The sequence below is a fragment of the Micromys minutus genome (assembly GCF_963924665.1).
Source record: "Micromys minutus genome assembly, chromosome: 23".
In the NCBI taxonomy this organism is placed as follows: domain Eukaryota; kingdom Metazoa; phylum Chordata; class Mammalia; order Rodentia; family Muridae; genus Micromys; species Micromys minutus.
Window position 1 is genome coordinate 31,303,847 of NC_137958.1, and position 18,543 is coordinate 31,322,389.

The following is an 18,543-nucleotide window of genomic DNA, read 5'->3' on the forward strand; positions in this document are numbered from 1 at the left end:
TTAAGGACTCAAACAGTACTCGGCATCAGGCATGTCCTGAGAGTCCATGGTATATAGTGCACCTAACTGGATTTCCTCACATACATGACATCCTGCCGAGTACTTTCCTTAAGGGTTGGTTTCCCTCTGAGCAGAGAGGGCTTTGTTTCTTTGCACAGACATCAGCCCTGATGACCGACGGAGTAAAGAAGAACGGCCTTAACTTTCTAAATCTTTGTAAAAACAAGTTTGCGCATGCCAAGCATGTCCCTCGACCTTAGCCACCCCAGATGAGCCCTCGCATTCCCCTCAGACAACGCCCGGTGCCGACTGTCCACTATGCTTTTATGTGCTCTACTTCGGGCCTGAGGGAACCTGCAGAGCCCAGGTGGTGCTGCCTGCTCGATTGCAGACTGGCTTTGTCTTGATCTGAGCAGGTAACTAACCATCGCAGCAGTGGGTGTGCAAGCGTGATGGTCCTGCCGTAGCCAGGAGACAGCCTTTTTATGGCGTTCTTCTGGCTCTCACGTTCTTTCTACCCCTTCTTCCTCCGTGTGCCCTGTGCTCTGCTTGTGAGGCCTGTACAGATGCCCCATTTAGGGCTTCACGCTCACTCATTCGCTTTTTCTTTTCCTGGCACTGGGGGACCAACCGAGGGCCTTGAGTGCTGATCACGTGTGCCACCGACATCTCTCTCCAGCCCTGCTTTGCTCATTTTAAAACTTGCTTTACTTTTATCAGATTGTTGTAGGATGCTTGAATCGTTTTGTTAGCTACCTCTGAAGTTATTTTCATTGTAATTAAATTAATAAGCTGATATGTGGGGAAGCATCTTCTCATACTAATCTCTTAATCCAAGTTTATAAGTGTAGCTCCCTAAAGTGTTTTCTGTGACCTCCCAGATGTCGCATAGCCTTCTGTTTGTCTCATAAATGTCAAGCTAAAAGCAATGAAAGGCAAGACTAAAACAACAAAAACCTTTGACAAAGATAATGCTAGACTCGGGATGAGTTAGAGAATCTTCCCTACACGGCATGGCTGTGGCTTCCCAGTTTCCGAGCATACGTGTTTCTGTTCTTGAATATCTGTCATTATTGAGTAATTTTTTTTTTTGGAGAAAGTATTTTATTCATTTGAAATTTCTCCTTAATAATTTCTACTCTTTCATATGCATGTGTACTACATCCTGGTTACTTCTCTCACCCTTCACTTTGATTTCCCATCAATTCACCCAGATTACTTTATTCCTTACAAATATCTTCCTGTACTAACTAATAGTGTTTGTTTTGTGTCCCTAGGGCTCTGTGTGGCTCTAACTTAGAGCTAACCCTGGAGCCTGCTCTGTTCACCAGTGTGTCTTTAGCTGTGTACTCTGCTCCCCCACCCTCAATCTCTTAACTAGCAGAACTGGGAGCCCCTCTCCCTTTGTAGCAGACTGTGCCGATCTGTTAGTCTCTGAAAGGCATCTGTGTTAGTTAGTTACTAACAGCCTTCTCTACTCGTCCCTATAATTCTGTCACGTGTGGGTTTGTAGACTTTATGATGGGTGTTAGCTGCACGCACCGTCTGGACTGCTACAGCAGCTCGGTTCCTTTAATGGTATTCTGCCCTCTAATAGTAAAACTTAACACACGGTTCCTTTTACCTTGCATTTCTTTCATGGTGTCTAAATTTCTGTTTACTTTTATCCATTTCCTATCATTGTGTTCAGATGTTTTTCCTTCCAGTGGCTCACTCCTGACTCTTATTTTTTAAATAAATTATTGTGGGAGTCTTTGTCAGTTAATTAGTGAACATAGTCCATTTATGTTTACAGTTATCACTGCAGTGCTGGAATTCCTGTCTGTCCCTTTGGCTCATGTGTTTCATTTTCCCATATTCTCTTAATTTCCTTTTTATTTTTCTACCTGTCATCAGAAATACTAAAATTTCATCTGTTGCCTGAAAGTTAAATTTTTTTTTTTCTTTTCGGAATAGTTTGACTCAGTTTTATTTTTTTATCAGTTTGACGTAGAAATCAGATCCGTATCTGTGCGTTTCGTCCTTAGTGAGATACTGGCTGTAGCACGTCGCCTGTGAGCTGCTCTGCTCTGTTGCCAGTCACCCTTAGTGTCTCCTGAGTCTTGGCTGCCACAGTGTGCTTTTTTCCGGCTTCCCTCCCTCCCTTTACTGTGAGCACACTGTTGCAGGCTTAATTACTCCTGTTTCTGCTGCCCCTTCCCTCCAACGGTTCCTGTCACATGGACCAGCAGTTAGGTAGCAATCAGGAGGTCATAGCTTCAGGGTGTGGAGCAGTGACTTAGCACCAGGTGTGCTTAGCAGAGTTATGTGGGAAAGGTGAGGCTCCACTAAACTACCGCCTTCTTCCTGGTTGCTGGCATTCTCTGCTTCAGGCCTCCACCTTTGCAACCCCGGAACCCCTCCAAGTGTTAAAAAATTCTTTCACAGACTTTTTTTTTTCTTTTTTGATTAATGAATAGTGGCCTGAAGCCCATCTTTCTTAGCGTCCTGTCCTTCTTTCTTAGGCAGAACCCAATTGCTTTCAAAGAAGAAGGGTTTGGCTTTTGCTAGTTTGCTATGTTGAACCCAACCGAATGTTTTCCCTTACCTGGCTCAGCCATGTGTGCCTTCATCTATTTATCGACACTGCCACCTGCTCCCTGGGCACGTTTACTTGTTCATATGGCAGCTTCTTGTACCTCGGGCTAATTTATTGCCATACTTCTGGCTGTAATGGTAGCCGTAGACCCAGATCTGTTTGGTGCTGTGCCTTTAACCTGGCCCCAACTTATTAGAAGTCTTCCTGACCTCACCTTGGAAACAATCTGTAATTTCCACTTTCCCGGTTTCATTTTTATTTTGACTTTAGTATCTGAGGCACTACTTTTGAATCTGTGACTTTTTTTAAAAATTTTATTACATTGTGGTCAGATACTAAATTTTCAACTGATTTCTTTGAAAATGATGTTTTTGTTGTAGGTTAGTGTGGATATTTGTGATTAGCTTGCTATATTTAAAGGGCTCTGGGTCTTTATAAATTTTTCTTGAATCTATTAAGTGGAACATTTATGCCGCCATATTATTTTGTGTCCACTTCGATGGTATGTTGAAAGCACATGAAATATATCAATGACTTCCTTTCACTTTTAGGTTATAATTTGATGTTAATATTTGACAATCATGTTTATTGTAGTATTTACTAGATTTAAATATACCTGATGTGAGACTCTGTATCTCTTACTAAGAAAATCTCATCAACTGAACTTGTAAAATTATTGAGTATTTATTACTATGTTCATCTTATGTTTGTGTTTCTTGTATATCTGTTAGATGTTACTCAGACTGTCTTTAGAATGCATTCTCTTTACATAATTTTAAAACTTGAAAAAATACCATTTGCATTCTCTGTATGAAGATGTTTGATAAACCCTTGAGTTCTAAAAAGGATTAATATTAAAATTTGTTATAATTTTAAGACATCTATAATATACTTGCAAATACTGTATTATTTTGTTTTTCCTTTAAAAGCATTATTTCCTATCCTTCAAAATTTTTTTAACTTCTCAGATTATCTCTGAATAACCTATTAGGTGTTTATGGCAGATATAGTGTTTGTGAGCTTTTCATACCAAGAACGATATTCTAATTATCATGACAGCATTATAATTGATGTGGCTTGACATTTTGTTTATAATTCTTCTTTCTGAAAATACCGCATGGTTAGCTTCATTGTTTTAAGCGTAGATATTTCTTAAAGGTCTGACATCAGCCTGGAGTCAGGAACTTCTCTTCAGGCTGTAGCCAACTGTTTGCCACAGTTTCTGTGTGGTGGGCTTCCTTTGTAATACCCCCTCCCCACGTACTCGAAGGAGGAGCCAGTGCTCTGTTTTAAACTTGCATTCCTTATTCCCACTCTAGTCCATCACAAACCTCTGTTTCAGTGGGGTTTGGGTGTGTGTGTTTTGTTTAATTTTGTGTTTTTCCTTAATTTCCTAAAAACCATCACCAGTATTTACTAATTTTTGGTGGTTTTGTTTTTGCCCTTATCTTCGGGTGCCACGTGCCCTGTACCCCTCAACGTGCGCTCTGCTGTCTTGTGAAATCTTCAGCTTTCTCTTCTCCATGTTTTGCTTGTTCGTCTATACTTTCTCTTACCCCACTGTCTCCAAGAGTAACTGTAAGATGATAACGTCACCCGTGGACACAGGGCTCTGCTCATTTTGTTTTCAGTACTTTGAGTCTCAAAGTGAGAGCTGTAATTTCAGCAAGTGGGTAGTCTGTAGCTACAAATCCAAAGCTCCCTGTTTCATTCCAAGAACGGTGAGGAGAAAGCAGAGCACGCTGCGCATTCTGAGCAATGGAGCTCTCTGAGTTTTATGGCCCCATGTGTAAAACAGATAGGCACTCTCCTTCCTGCCTTCTTCCTGGCTCTGACAGCTGCCTCTGAGTAAGTGTGAGATACCAGGGAGGTGAGCGGGAGCTGCCCTGAGGTCTCAGTTTCTGGGAAAAATAGTAGAAACCATCACCTTTAGCAGTGGATGGACCGGTTCTCCAGCAGCTAGGGGCGGTGCTGGAATGTGTCCTGCCATCACATGAAGCCTGGAGCTCACGACCTGGTCCACCTCCCCTGCTCATGCTCACAAACTTTATTTCAAATGTCACTTTAGGTTGAGATAGACTGCTTTGTCCCTCTTTTATTAGAGCAGTGTTTGTTTGGATTCAGTGTACTTGTGTGTGAGTGTATGTGTGCTGTATGCACATATGTATGCACAGATGCACATGCTTACACGTCAGAAAATGTCCAGTGTTCTGCTCTGTCACCCACACTCCCCCACTCCCTTGAGATAGGGTCTCTCAGTAAACCTGAAGCTGGACCAGCAAGCAGCACACCCCAAGGATCCTGTCTCTTGTCCTCCTCCCCCACAGCACTAGGGCCCCAGGAAGCCCTAGCAGGCCATGCTCAGTTTTTTTTTTGTTTTTTTTTTGTTTTTTTTTTTTTTTTTTGTGGGTGCTGGTGACCCAGACTCAAGTCCTTACAGGCTAGCAATAAATTCTCTCACCCACCGAAACATCTTCCAAGCCACTAAATAGGCTGAGTTCCTGTCCCTGAGTACAGTGTGGTTTTCTGTTTGTTTGTTTGTTGGGCTTTGTGTTTGTTTTGTTTTTTAGTTTCTGCCCTTTGGATTGGAAGTTGTTCTGACTGTCTTCCTGGGTGAAAAGTAGAGAGAAGGGAGGCTTAGTCAGAGCGGATCCTCTCTTCAAAGGGGTGAGGTATCCCCACCACAGCCTTGGGAGCCAGGACTGCTAGTGCCGGAGAAAACAAATCTGCTCTCGCTGTTAGGGAAAGCCGAAGTCTAAAAAACGTGTTATTTAAATCTGTGAAAAATAAACTAGAAAAGTTATAAATGCCCTGGAGAATAAATATAGCCATCTATATGAAGTTTCACTAACAAGGGGGAGTTCGGAGCTGTTACCTTCTTAGTAGTAAACAGATATTTATTTTTAAGGGAGCTGTAATCACAGGCTGTGAGATGTAACCAGCACGTTCCTCATTAACCGAGAATCAGTTCACGTGGCCTCGCTAGAGACTCGTCCCGCACTTTGTTCACTACTCTTGGTGGGGACCTTCCGGCCACATTAAGTTACCACTCCACTAGCAAATTCCAGCTTATTTTGCATAAGTAGCTCCCTGAAAATAAAACCCATTTTTGTTAATATTAAAAAAAAAAAAACCTCCATCTATGAAGCTTGAACAAAAAAATGGCAAAAATTTGCCACCATTACATTTTAATAGTGTCAGATGTCTTCAAAGACACCTCCAGCTCCTTCTGTGGGGACCACCTCCCTGCGATCGAAGCAGGCCTCAGTCCAGTGCATAAGGATAGTAAATAGTCTACACAGCGTGGAAACCATCTCTCAGAGCTTTGCAAATACCAGGCCTTGCTGCCCTGGTGCAGTGAGAACAGATAATGTTGTTCTTATCTGATTAGAAAATGTCTGGTTCTAAAACAGTTCTTAAAATTCTCCTACAAAGATAATATTCTTCACTTCAAAAATCCTTTCCCATGCCTGCACAGGCTTAGTGGAGGGCTGCAGTTGATGCTGACTAGGTTTCTGCCAGCCCCTTTCTGGTAGTCATATATAGACATTCTGGTTCCGATAACAGTTGTAGGAGCTCCGTGGTCATCTTACTGGAAGTGATAAACAGAGCTCACACACAGCGGTCCAGCTACCAAGTGTAAAGTAAGACCTCCTGCTTACAAACGCAGAACTGTGCATTGGTCTCTGGTGAAATCCCAGGGGAGATACTGAGAGGTTACAGTTGGCAGGGAAGATGAGGAAGCTTGTTCTGTCAGCGAAGGGCACACTCAGCCTTCAACTAATTATGCTGTGTTTACCATGTTCCCCCATTACCTGGTAAAGCACATCGTTCTTTCCTAGGAAGCAAGTGTCTCCAGCCAGTCTTGGCTACTTTGGATACAAAAGATGGCAAGGACCAAGAGTCTCTGGCCTAGTTAGAGAAGAAAAGGGCGTATGAAGCCAACCAGGGGCAAGTCCTCTTCGTCCATGACCTTGGGCTCTGAAAGTAATAAGTACCTGTATTTTAAAGGTGAACTCTACCATGTTCCTGTGGCTTCAGTAACTAGATACCCAGCACCTGGTGTAATTAACTAAATACAAGTTTAATAATGAACATATTCTACATTTCTTTCCTATTTTTATGTTTCTTTTCTGTATGTATGTGTGTGTTGAGGGAGGTAGCACTTATGCCCTGTATGGAGGTGTGAGGTTCACAATGGGTGCCCCCCCCCTCTATGGCTCTCTACCTTATTGTTTGAAACAGGGGTTCTCACTGAATCTGGGGCTTACAGCCTGGGCTGGGCTGACTGACCTGTGAACCCCAGTAGCTTCCAGTTTCTACCCCACTCAGTGCTAGGTCACATGCACATACCACTCTTGGTCTTTTAGACAAATTCTGGGGTTCCCCACCCAGGGCCTCTTACTTGCATAACGAGCACTTTAGCTACGGAGCCATCTCCTTAGCTCCCTGGGTCTTATTAATATATCCAGATGCTGGTAGTGTACAGGTTTACATTCTGTGTCAGGATTCCCAGAGCCTGGATAGTCAGTCATGATTTCTCATCCATGTAGTGATTGTCACATGCGCCTCAGGATTTTATACGAACTGAATGAGAAATATTAGCAGCCAGAGACACACTTTCTGCTAGACAAGCTGAAGTGCAGAAAGAACGGGAGTTGGGAAGTCAGGCCCGGGGTTGTTCCTCCTTCACCTTGTTATCCCAGGGCATGCTGCAGGACGTGTGACGTCGCTGAGTCTCTCTGTCACCTGAGGACTGGCATGAACAGGACCTGCTCACCTCACTCCCACCCCATTTGCAGTCATACAGGGGGCTGAAGGAAAACATTCAGGCTTCTACCAACGTAAAAACTTCCACATTAGCAGAACTATGAGTTGGTTGTAACTTCTACAAACTGACCTTGGCAACTATTCACTCTTAAATTTAAAGACTTGTGTACTGTGTTTTACTGTGTAAGCTGACAACGTTTATATTGTATGTCCTTATGCTTTTTCTATTAATAGTGATGGATATGTAAAAAGTCATTGAAATGTACATTGAACCCAGGATTACAGTAATCACATATCTGTAATCTCAGGCCTTGTGTCAACCTTACACTAGCTCTGTTATTATCTTCTGACTGATGTCCAAATTTGCACACTCCATTCCATGTCCCTGTCTCTGAAGGATTAGGTGGCATCCCTAATGTTACAAGCTCTTGCCAGTTCATTGCTAAGGAGTTCAGCCCCCTTCTCCTATCCATTTGAGAGAAGAACATCAGGCTAACCAGAGACCCTTGTGGGCTATCTCAGATTTCTCCTCAGGTTTGTCCACAGCTCACGGTACTCACCTAAAGGTGTACAGCCGGAAAGAGAAGATGCTTGCTTGTGATAGGTTTGACCATGGGTCAGGGAACTTACTTAGTACGTCCAGCCATTAGAAAAAGATGCCTGCGATGGGTTGAGTTAGTATCTGTGGCACGAATTTCCAGACTCTGACCACAGTAAATATGCCTGGGTCACTTTTTCAGTACCTCCCAATGGAGTACGTGGGCAACTCTGGCAGCTCCTCCTGTCCCACCCTCTTGGTTTTCGTTCTGGAAACTGAGACACAGACAAGCAGCTGACAGAGATCACGGGGTGGTGTGACCAAAGAAGCCTAGAGCCCCAGGAATAGGGAGGCCATATGCCTTCACTCTGCTCAGGTTCAGCACCAAGAAAATGGCGTCTGGCACCTGCCTGTAGCCCAGGGCCTACGGTAGAACCGCCCTTTGGATAGAGCCAGGTGTGTTTTTATGTCTACTGTGGCTTTGTAGACTACTTAAAACTTAGTTTCATTTTTCTGAGTGCTCTTGTGGAGCTTTAACTGACCCAGAACTGACTAGGTAGATCAGACTGGTCATGAGCTTGGAGCAATCCTTCTGCCTCTGCTGTCAGAATTGCAAGCAATGGTCATACACCACGAAGAAGTGCATTTTACATTCAAGATATTCCTACTGCCTGTCAATCACATGCACACAGCAAACTGGATGAATTTGAGCAGGCTAGCTTCTCAGATCAGTGTGTTTTAAACAACAAGGAGTAGATATTTTTGTTAGTAGTGGATATTCATCTCCATGTTGTAGATTAAGGAGTTTGTACTGAGCACTTATGGCTTTCCGTGGCTTTATTCTTAACTGGCAGGTTAGCATGGCTGTATTTGAGAGAGGACTTATTATCTTCACAGCATCTTGCCTAGAGCCCCTCCTCAATAGATGTGTATAAAGTTCATCTTTATTTTTTTAAAGAGAAATTCTGCAAGAGCCGAACCTGGATACCCAAGTTCTAATCCAGTTCTAATGTTGACTTGTTGTCCGATTAGACAGGGTTCGGCTCTGCTCAGTTTTAGTGGGAGTGTGAAGATCCTGGGCCATTGTCCTCACTGGGGGTTTATAGTGAGAGGGTGCTCTAGGTACTGAGCCTGGGGGGCAGCATTGTAGGGACCCGGAAGATGTGTATAGTCCAGGCATTCTGGTGTGCATAAAAGACCTGTGCCAGTATTTTCACTGAGAAAGCTTGGCTTAGCTGCCTCGCCTGGCACACTCAGGCTTTGGGTATCTGCTAATGGTGTCTGAGTGAGACAGACCGCTAAGATAATGGCATGAAATCGAGAAAGCCAGACTCTGTACAGTCCCAACTCCAAAGCAATGTGGACATAAAAGGGGGGAAAGGGAGAGATGGTGGTCTTCAGTGACTTTGTGGCAAACCAACTAGGGCTACAATATAACCAAAAAAGACAGGGTGCCATAAGCCACACTTAGTGTCTGGGCTCAGCTGCCTGGCAGAAAGTGTTGGTGAGCTGGTCTGCAGAGGGTCTCCCTCCCCAGACCCTCCAGTGGGCTGATTCATGCTTGGACCTATAAACCCAGGAGACTTGGGAATTTCAAAAACATCTTTTCCATCAAAAACATCCAGAGAACAAATTGTGAAGCTGTAAACTGTTTTCCTTAAATTCAAGGGCGTTTAGCCCTTAAAGAAATGAATGAGGCATTGAAGACCCCAAGAAGGGAAACGGGGGAGGCGGGGCGGACGAGTAAAGCAAACAAAAGGCAAAGACAACTATTGTGTTGTAATGAAAATGCTTTGGGGGGTTAGAGCCTTTATACAGGTAGATCTTTTGGAAGGCAGAAATTTGAATCTGTACCTTTCCTGCGACTAGAAAGGAACATAAGGAAAACAAACGGAGATTTCTGTGCCGCTGCGCCCCTCCTTTCTCTGCAGCAGAGCCCCTCTGCGGAATGTGGGAGAGACTCACAGAGCCACAGCGCCACCTTTCTGCACGATGTGGAACTGAATCTTCACACTGTACCAGGCCTGTTGACTGGCTGGCTCAAGCCATTCTGTGGGTGAGCCTCAGCAAGGAAACAGCTCCTGGACGCTCAGATCATAAAGGAAGAACTGCAGAGGCCAAGAAATGAGTTTTCTTTTCTTTGGCCCCTTAGCAATTAAAATGGTAACTTAATCGGATATTAGGGATCGTGAGTCATAAACCCTGTGTTTAATTAGTTTGCACCCACTGAGTCATTTTACATTCTAGACATTGTAATTTACAACCTGCTTCAATGCAGCAGGTTCTTAGGCTTGTTTAATTATTATTATTATTTATTATTGTGTCATAAAATATTCTTCTTGCTGCTGAGTCTTTAAAAATATAGAAACACTCTTAGTTGAGATGTTTTTCTTTTCAATTTTCAGTTGCAAATCAAACATGCAGTTACAGAAGCAGAGATTCAAAAATTGAAGACCAAGGTAAGCACCGCTCCGTGGTGTTTGAATTGTACTCTTTAAACTTCAGATACTCTGAGGAATTTGAAGCCTGGGAGTAATGGATTTGCTCCCATGCATTTGAGAGCATAATTACATGAGAGGTTTATTTCCAACATTAAGGACATAGACAGACCTGCCTTGAGATCAAGGTCACGTGCACACAACCTAGAGAAGGCCACAGGGCACTTGATATTTTAAATAAATTTGTAATATTTATTCTCTCTGAAATTTCTTCAAAAATAATATTTTTAATGGCTCAAGCATCTGAACTGTGTACTAATTTCTTAAGTACAAGCTGGTATATCAAATCTTTATGTCATTTACCTTTTAATAATTTCAGCTGATTTACTGGAAGCAATGTATTTGTTGTAATGTGGAACATTAATTTCTTTTTAGAAAAAAAAAATTCCCATGTCTAAGAAGTAAAGGTTATAAGTTCACTCTATGCATTGTGTAATCCATTTAGATTCAGGTGCTACTGGTAATCTTGAAATATACTAAATTTATTTAAATTTGTTGAAGAGAAAGGATTAATAAAAGAATATATTTTTCAATCTCTATGAAATAGTGAGAGATCAAAGTAAACTGTAAAATTTTTGTACAAGTTCTAACTATTGTTGTTCAGTTCTATCAAATGTATATTTTCAGAGACTTAAAAATATCTTCAGTTATTTTCAAATGATTGTGTATTGCTTCCATGATTTTTTGGGTATTAAGATATAATTATTCCTTACCACGAGTGATCTGTTTTCTGATTTACAGTGAATACTTGCTTTGGATTTTCCACGTGATTTAAATGAAGACAAGTTTACTTGGCTACTTTGGTTAAATAGCATTCCTGACTAATGCTCTGAAGGTCTTTAGTCAAAACATGTTTAGACATCTTTCCTGGTGTCAGGGGCACTGTGAGTTTTAAGTTGTAAGCTACCAGGGCTGGTACATAAACAACTGATACAAAACGTACTTAATTAAAGATGCAGTAAAAAAACCAAGTCCTTCTTATCTGAAAACTGTTTCTTGACTTTAGAAAGCAGATCTTATAGACTGTTGGTTACAAATAGGGAAAGGGACCTCTGTGTTTATAAATGCTTTCATGAAGATTTAGTTCTAAAAAGACTACAAATTACTATTTATATATTTTTCTTCCTAGATTGGTATGTGATACACTTGAAAAATACTTTAGTGGGATTATTATCTATGTTAAAATAGATTTCCTCATTTCAGTGTTTGGGGCTAATTTTTTGCTTTGTAACCTTTGGTCCACATGTATTTAGTAAAAAAAATTTACAAAACTATTCTTGTGATACATAAATGTGTATATTTGTATGACTGTGTTTCTCCATTTGACAATGGAATATAAACTCGCAGTGTGCTTTTGAACATCAATAACTTTGAAGTAGAGAAGGTAGGCATAGTAGCAGTATGAAGGGTAGGTGCTTGTGGTCTGTACCCTTTATACCTTAATCTGAAGCTCAGTTTTAGATTTCTGTATCAAGAGCAATGCTGGACTAGTTTCCTCCTTCCTGGACTCAAATTTAACTAAGAGACTCAGAAAAACTGTACTCTATGTTTTTAAGAATTTCCAGAGACAAAATCTACACAAAGCTGTGTTTCTGATCCATTGGAGGGATTTTAAATTAATTGGACAACCATTTATACCTTTATTTCCCCCCTGCTTTTATACAGAATATAAATTAAGCTTTATAGAGATCTAGACATGTATAACACTCTCTGCAATATATTGAGTGACAGCCGGTGTTCATATCAATTGAAATCAAAAGCCTAAGAACATCCTCCAAAGGGTTAAAAGCACAGTAAAAGAAGCTGACTCTTATCCAATGGCTGCGATGCCCAGGAGGTGTTGCAAGGATGCTATGAGTACACAGCTGCCTTTCGTGGGTGGTAACTTAGACTTTTAGAAACCTGAATCTCGTGCCCACGTGTTAGGAAAACAATCCAAAGGTTAAGTCCCTTCCTAACCATTACTGCATTTGTGTCTGCTCCACGCTTCTTCCCCACCCCCATTCCCTTTTTAGTTAATCTCCAACTTACTGCCCTACACTTTATTTAACATGCTTTCAAACGAAGTGTGTTGACATTTCATGGGTCTAACCAGTGAGGCGCTAGACACCTTTTCCTGCTTACAGTGTTTCAGACTGCTTGGTATCAAAGAAAGTTCATGGGAGTTCGAGTCAGATTTGTGTTTGTCCGTTTATCTGATGGGTACCTTGAGCAAGTCGGTTCCCCTTTTCAAGCCTCGAGTTTCATCCTCTATGGATGTGGAAAGCAAGGCTGCTCCTCTCTCCCGTACTGTTTGGATGGCTGACTTACATAACAATAGGATTTTATCTGAGACAAGCTGTAGCTTGGAGAGCTGGCGCTATAGGCAGAGCCTAATTGTTTTTGCCTTGACTTTTGTTTCCTCCAGCTGCAGGCGGCAGAAAATGAGAAAGTGAGGTGGGAACTGGAAAAGAACCAACTGCAGCAGAACATAGAAGAGAATAAAGAGAGGATGCTAAAGTTGGAGAGCTACTGGATCGAGGCGCAGACACTATGTCACACAGTGAATGAGCACCTCAAAGAAACCCAAAGCCAGTATCAGGCCCTGGAAAAGAAATACAACAAAGCGAAGAAGCTGATCAAGGATTTTCAGCAGAAGTAAGCGTTCTCTAACGACCCGCATGACCGCACACAGAGTGTGAGGAGAAGGCTTGTCCCACTGTGCTTACACTAGTTAGGGAGCAGGAAGGAGAGGCTGGGCTGGCCCTTTCAGACCACAGCATCACGGACTAAGGGAGTAACTTTTGCTCGTGGGAACATTTTCTGTGTTGTCATTTGACTCTGCCTCAGTTTCTGATAGTAGCCATCAAAACACTGTGGCTTGTTGGTTCTTTTGGAAAGCATCTCTATGACGTAGAAGCCAGGAGCTCGGCTGAAGTTGTGCAGAATGCTCGGCTGCTACATGCAGAGGGGCAATCGAGGTCTGGATGGGCCTCTGTGTTCTTAAAACCAGTAACCACAGACCCTGCCTCTACAGGAGTGTGAGCACTGACCTGCAAGACCTCCCCATTCCCTGCATTTCTCAGTACTGCTCTTGGAGGTGAGGGGCACCCAGGTCACTGCTCTAAGGCAGGCCACACCCTGCTGTGAAATTTCAGCAGCTCTTTTCTGAGCTACGTACCTTCCTCCCCTCCTCCTCCTAAGCCTTGAGGGAATTTCGTGAGTTACTCCAGACCCACTAGACCAAACTCCAGCACCTCTGTGGCTTTCTGTGACCAGCCTCAGAAGCTAGGTATGTGGGTCATTCATCTTGTGTCTTTCCTGTCTTAGAGGAAATATTGTAATAGTTGAAACAAAGAGCTGTAAGAAATTAGAAAGATGATGGTGTTCTTTGTTACTAAGAACTCAGTACATTGCCACTGCAGCTTTTCTTTGCTAATGGCACTGTTTCTAGCTATAAAAAAAAATGACCATATTTGCTTTCAGAATGGAGGAGTGTCCCCTTCTCTGTTACCTGTGGAGCTGTGACAGTTGTCCCTATGTTCGTCTACCAGTTTCCAGCTGCAAGCAACTCTTCAGACCCAACTGTCTACTTTCATCTGTTTCCATGTGTTGGAAATACAGAACCATTTCTGCTGACAGGAAGCTGTCACCATTAAGTTCCCCACACAGCCATCCCTGTGCCATAAGCGTGCATGTTCCTGATCAGACACTCTAGGTGAACAGCATGTTGAGGAAAATCAAAACACTTTCCGTATTGTGATTAAATCATTAAAGTTGTCTTTTTGTCTGTTGCCATAAACTTTCCCACTAACCATATTTGAGTTTCATTTATTTAAACAGCTCTCAAGTGTTTATTCCGCAGCGTACTTGAGTGCTTCTGAGACAGTTTTCACATTTCCGCACTTATTGGAAGTTTTCTACAATTAAGCCTCTTATGTTCTTTTGTAGAGAGCTCGATTTCATTAAGAGACAGGAAGTAGAAAGAAAGAAGCTGGAGGAGGTGGAAAAGGCTCACCTGGTAGAAGTCCAAGGCCTGCAAGTTCGGGTGAGTGGATTCTCACAGGCACCAGTGGTGAGGCACTTCTGCCCTGAGGAGTGCAGGGTGATCCAATTTGTGACTGGATCTTTGTTTTCTAGATTAGAGATCTGGAGGCTGAGATATTCAGACTGCTAAAGCAAAATGGGACCCAGGTTAACAACAACAACAACATCTTTGAGAGAAGATCTCCAGGGGAAATCTCAAAAGGAGACACTATGGAGAATGTGGAAGTCAAGCAAACATCCTGTCAGGATGGCTTGAGCCAAGGTTGGTCCAGCCTCACCTAAAATATCCTTGTTACTGACCGTGTAAGCGGAACTTAGGTTCATCTTCTGACATGGAGATTCCAAAGCTCAAAGTGCCTCCATGAGTATCCAGAATAAGAGCCTGTCATTTTTGCAAGTCTCAAACATAAATGCTTCAGTGTAAATGACTAGGTTCCAGATAAAGGCAAACCCATGAGTTATCTTTAAAGTGTCATAAATAAATAAATGCACTTAGTAAACTGCATCAGACATTAACAGTCCGTTTCTCCTCGTTCTGTTTTTTATCTCGGGGCCTCCTGTAGTTCCCATGACCATCTTGTCTAATGTCAAGAAAGGAGGAAATATGGCATCAAACATAACCATAATGCGTATACATCCCTTACCTGTTCTCTTACTCACAATCCGTATGAAATGAGTGCTTCATCATTAGCGGTTCATCCATACATTACGGATGTAGTAGAATGTGTGCACATAACTGCACATAGTGGAGGACTTTTGAGCTCTTCGTTTTACAGAGCAGTGCTGGGAAAGAAGGAGGGATGCTCCTCAAGGGTAGAATTGCAGTGAGCCCACACTTGCTCCCATGACTTGTAGCAAAACTCATATCTCTTTCAGTTGTTCCTGTTTTTTTTTTTTTTTTTCATCGTGATCTTTCTCTCCTATTCAAGTTTTTCTTGGGCTGGGGAAATTGATTCATGTTCAATAAGAAACCTTTTTAAAAAACAAATAAAGATATTACTTCCTGGGGAATGACAGATGAGGTCAACTCTTGACCCCAGCATACATCTGCAAACACTGGCACCCAAACATGCACACACATATACACAGAGATGTTCCCAGAGAGATTATTCTCCAGTGAGCAATGGTTTATATCCTAGCATTAGCTTGAGAAGTAACTCCTTAACCACTGGAAGTGCAAAGTCTTGAGAATGGTTCTTTATAAAGGAAGCTTGTGTTTAAGGTTTGAATGCATTCACTAGGTTTATGCCTTCCTGCTGGGTTGTCCATAAGCAGGGGATAGTTTGTAAGTAGTGCCCCAAGGCCCTTGGCAGGGAAGCACTGCACTGCCACACCACTGAGGTGTGTGCCTCAAGTGCCCCCAGTTGCTGCCTGCTCTGGTTTGGCCTTATTGCGTGAAATACAGTGGTTGTAATTGCTCTCCTGGGAGGCGGGGTAAGTAATGCTATTGGCTATAGCCATGGCTTTTTCACCTAGAAAGGCATATGATTGAAGTCTGAGGGAAGGATCAGAAATCAAACCGATGTGGGGTTTTTTTTTAAGCCATTCTGGGTGTTTAAAATTTAATTGTAGTTCATTATAAATGTAGGGTCTTGCCATGGTATAGACAGGGGGTGACCAGTAACCAGTAGCCTTGCGGTGTTTTTCATTTCTCTCACTATGGAAATCAGTGTCTTGTCAAACATATAATTAATGGTATTTATTAAATTATATGACTACAGAAGATCAACAAATGTACTATCAGCATGCTGATTTGGATCAAACCTTACATTTCTTCTGCACCCGCCATTTTGCCACATAATTATCAGTTTCCCTAGCAACATTGTTGGTTCATGGTGAGATGGGGAGAGTACTAATTCTTCCCGGAAGCGATCCCTGCTTGTGATGGAGGTGGCGTCCACCAGCACAGGCTGATGTGAAGAACATATCAAGCCATGTTCTTCTAGCTTTGCAGCCAATGACAGCCAGTGACAAATCTTGAAATTCAATCACCTGATCACATAAACCAAAGTGACTTGGTGAGTAGCTAGATGGAATGTTCTGGAAAGCACTTTTCTAAATTGATCTTTTGCACCTCTTGCTAGGGAGCACCAAAGATGCAGAGACTTAGGGAGTAGGGCTGCAGACCCAACACAGCACAGTAAGGATGGGAAGACCCTGGATACCTTGTGTGACTGCGGTCGCCACGGTGGTGTCTACCTGTTAGCTGCAGCTTGTCATGCTACCTGTTACGGCTGTCCAGTAATCATCTGCTTCCCAACTCTGGAGCATTAGAAGAATGGGTGGGTCTTGAGACAGTTCCTGAAGTAGGTCATTGATCAACTGTGTGAAAATGAATAATAAGAGAGAGGAGAAGAGGGGGGGTGAGCAGAAGGGAAGACCCGAAGCATTCTTTGTCCACACTGACGCATGTCCTAGGTCAGAGCTTCTTGACAAGTATTGGGTAGATTTGGGGCTCTCAATACTGAAGCTTGGGGTATTTTTGAGGAATAAATCCAGTTTTCAAATCTTGCATAAATGTATCTCAATTAAATTATCTTTTAACACAATTTGTATGTTTCCTTGTCAAAACTAAACCAACGCAGGCATTTCATTAAAGTGTTATAAAAGGCCAGCTGTATGGCACACTGCTTTAATTCCAACACCCAGGGGCCAGGAGCAGAGGCAAGCAGATCTCTATGAGTTCCAAGCCAGTGTAGTCTACATAGCAAGTTCCAGGCCAGCCAGAGTGACATGGTGATTAATTAATTTAAATAAATAAATAAATAAACTTTTAATTATGAAATCAAAAATTTTTAAAAATCTATTCTCAAGTATAAAAATTTATTATTTAATATATTTTAATACTTTAATTTAAATTTACATTTATATTTAATTATTTAATTTAATATATGGAGAGAATAGTTATTCTTTCCTAACTATAGAAAACAAATTTGATAATTTTTTTTTAAATTAAGAGTTTTAACAGATCTTACATCCCTTCTATTTTAGACCATATACTTGTCAAATCTTATTTTCTATCTGTGAAAACTATGATGTTTTTATGCTATCATTGCGTTGGACCTCACCTTTCTCCCCAGACCCTGGGTGTCTGTGGCATCGGGGCTGTGGAATATGAAGTTAAACTCATCCTGAATAGTCCGTGGTTCTTATGATGACACTGTTTCAGCTTTACGTATTTACAGTCTGATTTCATAGAGAGGGCCTATGCATGCTCTACACGCATACTGAAGGAAAGCCGTGGACAGGTGAGAGGGAGTTACCTACCTACTACAACGAAAGGGATCAGGAATAAGTATGATCCCATTTAAAGCCATATGAACATTGAGTATCTATGTTTCCAGGCATGTTTTACGTGGCCCAGACTTGTAAAAGGAAAGGTGGTGACTGGGTAGAGAGAAAAATGTCAAATGTGTAACAAGAAATATAATTTGTGGGATGAATGAAAGCAAACCTAGGAAAGGGAGAGATATGTGTAGAACTTAAGACACCATGTACACCTTTGACGGGCAAAGAGGGAATTCAGAGAAAACTGCCTAAAATCAAAGTGACCTTGTATCCTAATTGATGCTTCCAATAAGGAGGAAGTATTGGCATGTAACATTGTGCCTCTGTAACCATGTTTGAGGTTTAACAGGAACTGAGGTGCCTATAGAGATGGAAAGTAATCTAAAGATCCGGACAAAGGGTAGGCATTACTGCTACATATTCCTCACAGGAGCAGATTCCTGGCTAGAAAACCCCAAGTCATCTCTTTTGCATAGTGTAAACAAGGAGGGCTCCATAAAGTTCTTCATAGTTGACGTTGGGGAAATGGCTCTGTGGCTAAAGTAACTGCTACCCAAACATGGGGTCCTGACTTGAGATCCCCATCACCTGTGTAAACATCACCTGTGTAAACTCATCGGTAGCCCCAGAATGTGGGAGGCAGCAGAGATAGGCAGATCCCTGGAGATCATTTGCCATTTCAGGCAAACGAGTGAGCTTGGGTTCCATGAGAAAATCTGTCCAGAAGGACAGTCAACATTGACCTCCAATCTTCACACACAGACATGCACACCAAGAATCACACACATATGTATGTCCCTTGAGTTGTTTACTGGCTTTAAATACTGACTTAAAGACAGTATACT

The 18,543-nt window shown here is 42.1% G+C and overlaps 1 protein-coding gene across 3 annotated transcripts in view; it reads left to right on the plus strand.

The window, feature by feature from the left end:
* The window catches only part of PPP1R9A (protein phosphatase 1 regulatory subunit 9A), a gene marked incomplete at both ends in the record, with an annotated part of 233,371 nt that overhangs the window by 181,916 nt on the left and 32,912 nt on the right, over positions 1 to 18,543 (plus strand). For all 3 annotated transcript variants that reach the window (XM_080936475.1, XM_080936476.1, XM_080936477.1), the window contains 4 exons: positions 10,292 to 10,345; positions 12,792 to 13,021; positions 14,315 to 14,411; positions 14,504 to 14,672. In XM_080936475.1, coding sequence (XP_080792601.1) covers positions 10,292 to 10,345; positions 12,792 to 13,021; positions 14,315 to 14,411; positions 14,504 to 14,672 — 550 coding nt within the window. The remainder of the gene's footprint in view (positions 1 to 10,291; positions 10,346 to 12,791; positions 13,022 to 14,314; positions 14,412 to 14,503; positions 14,673 to 18,543) is intronic.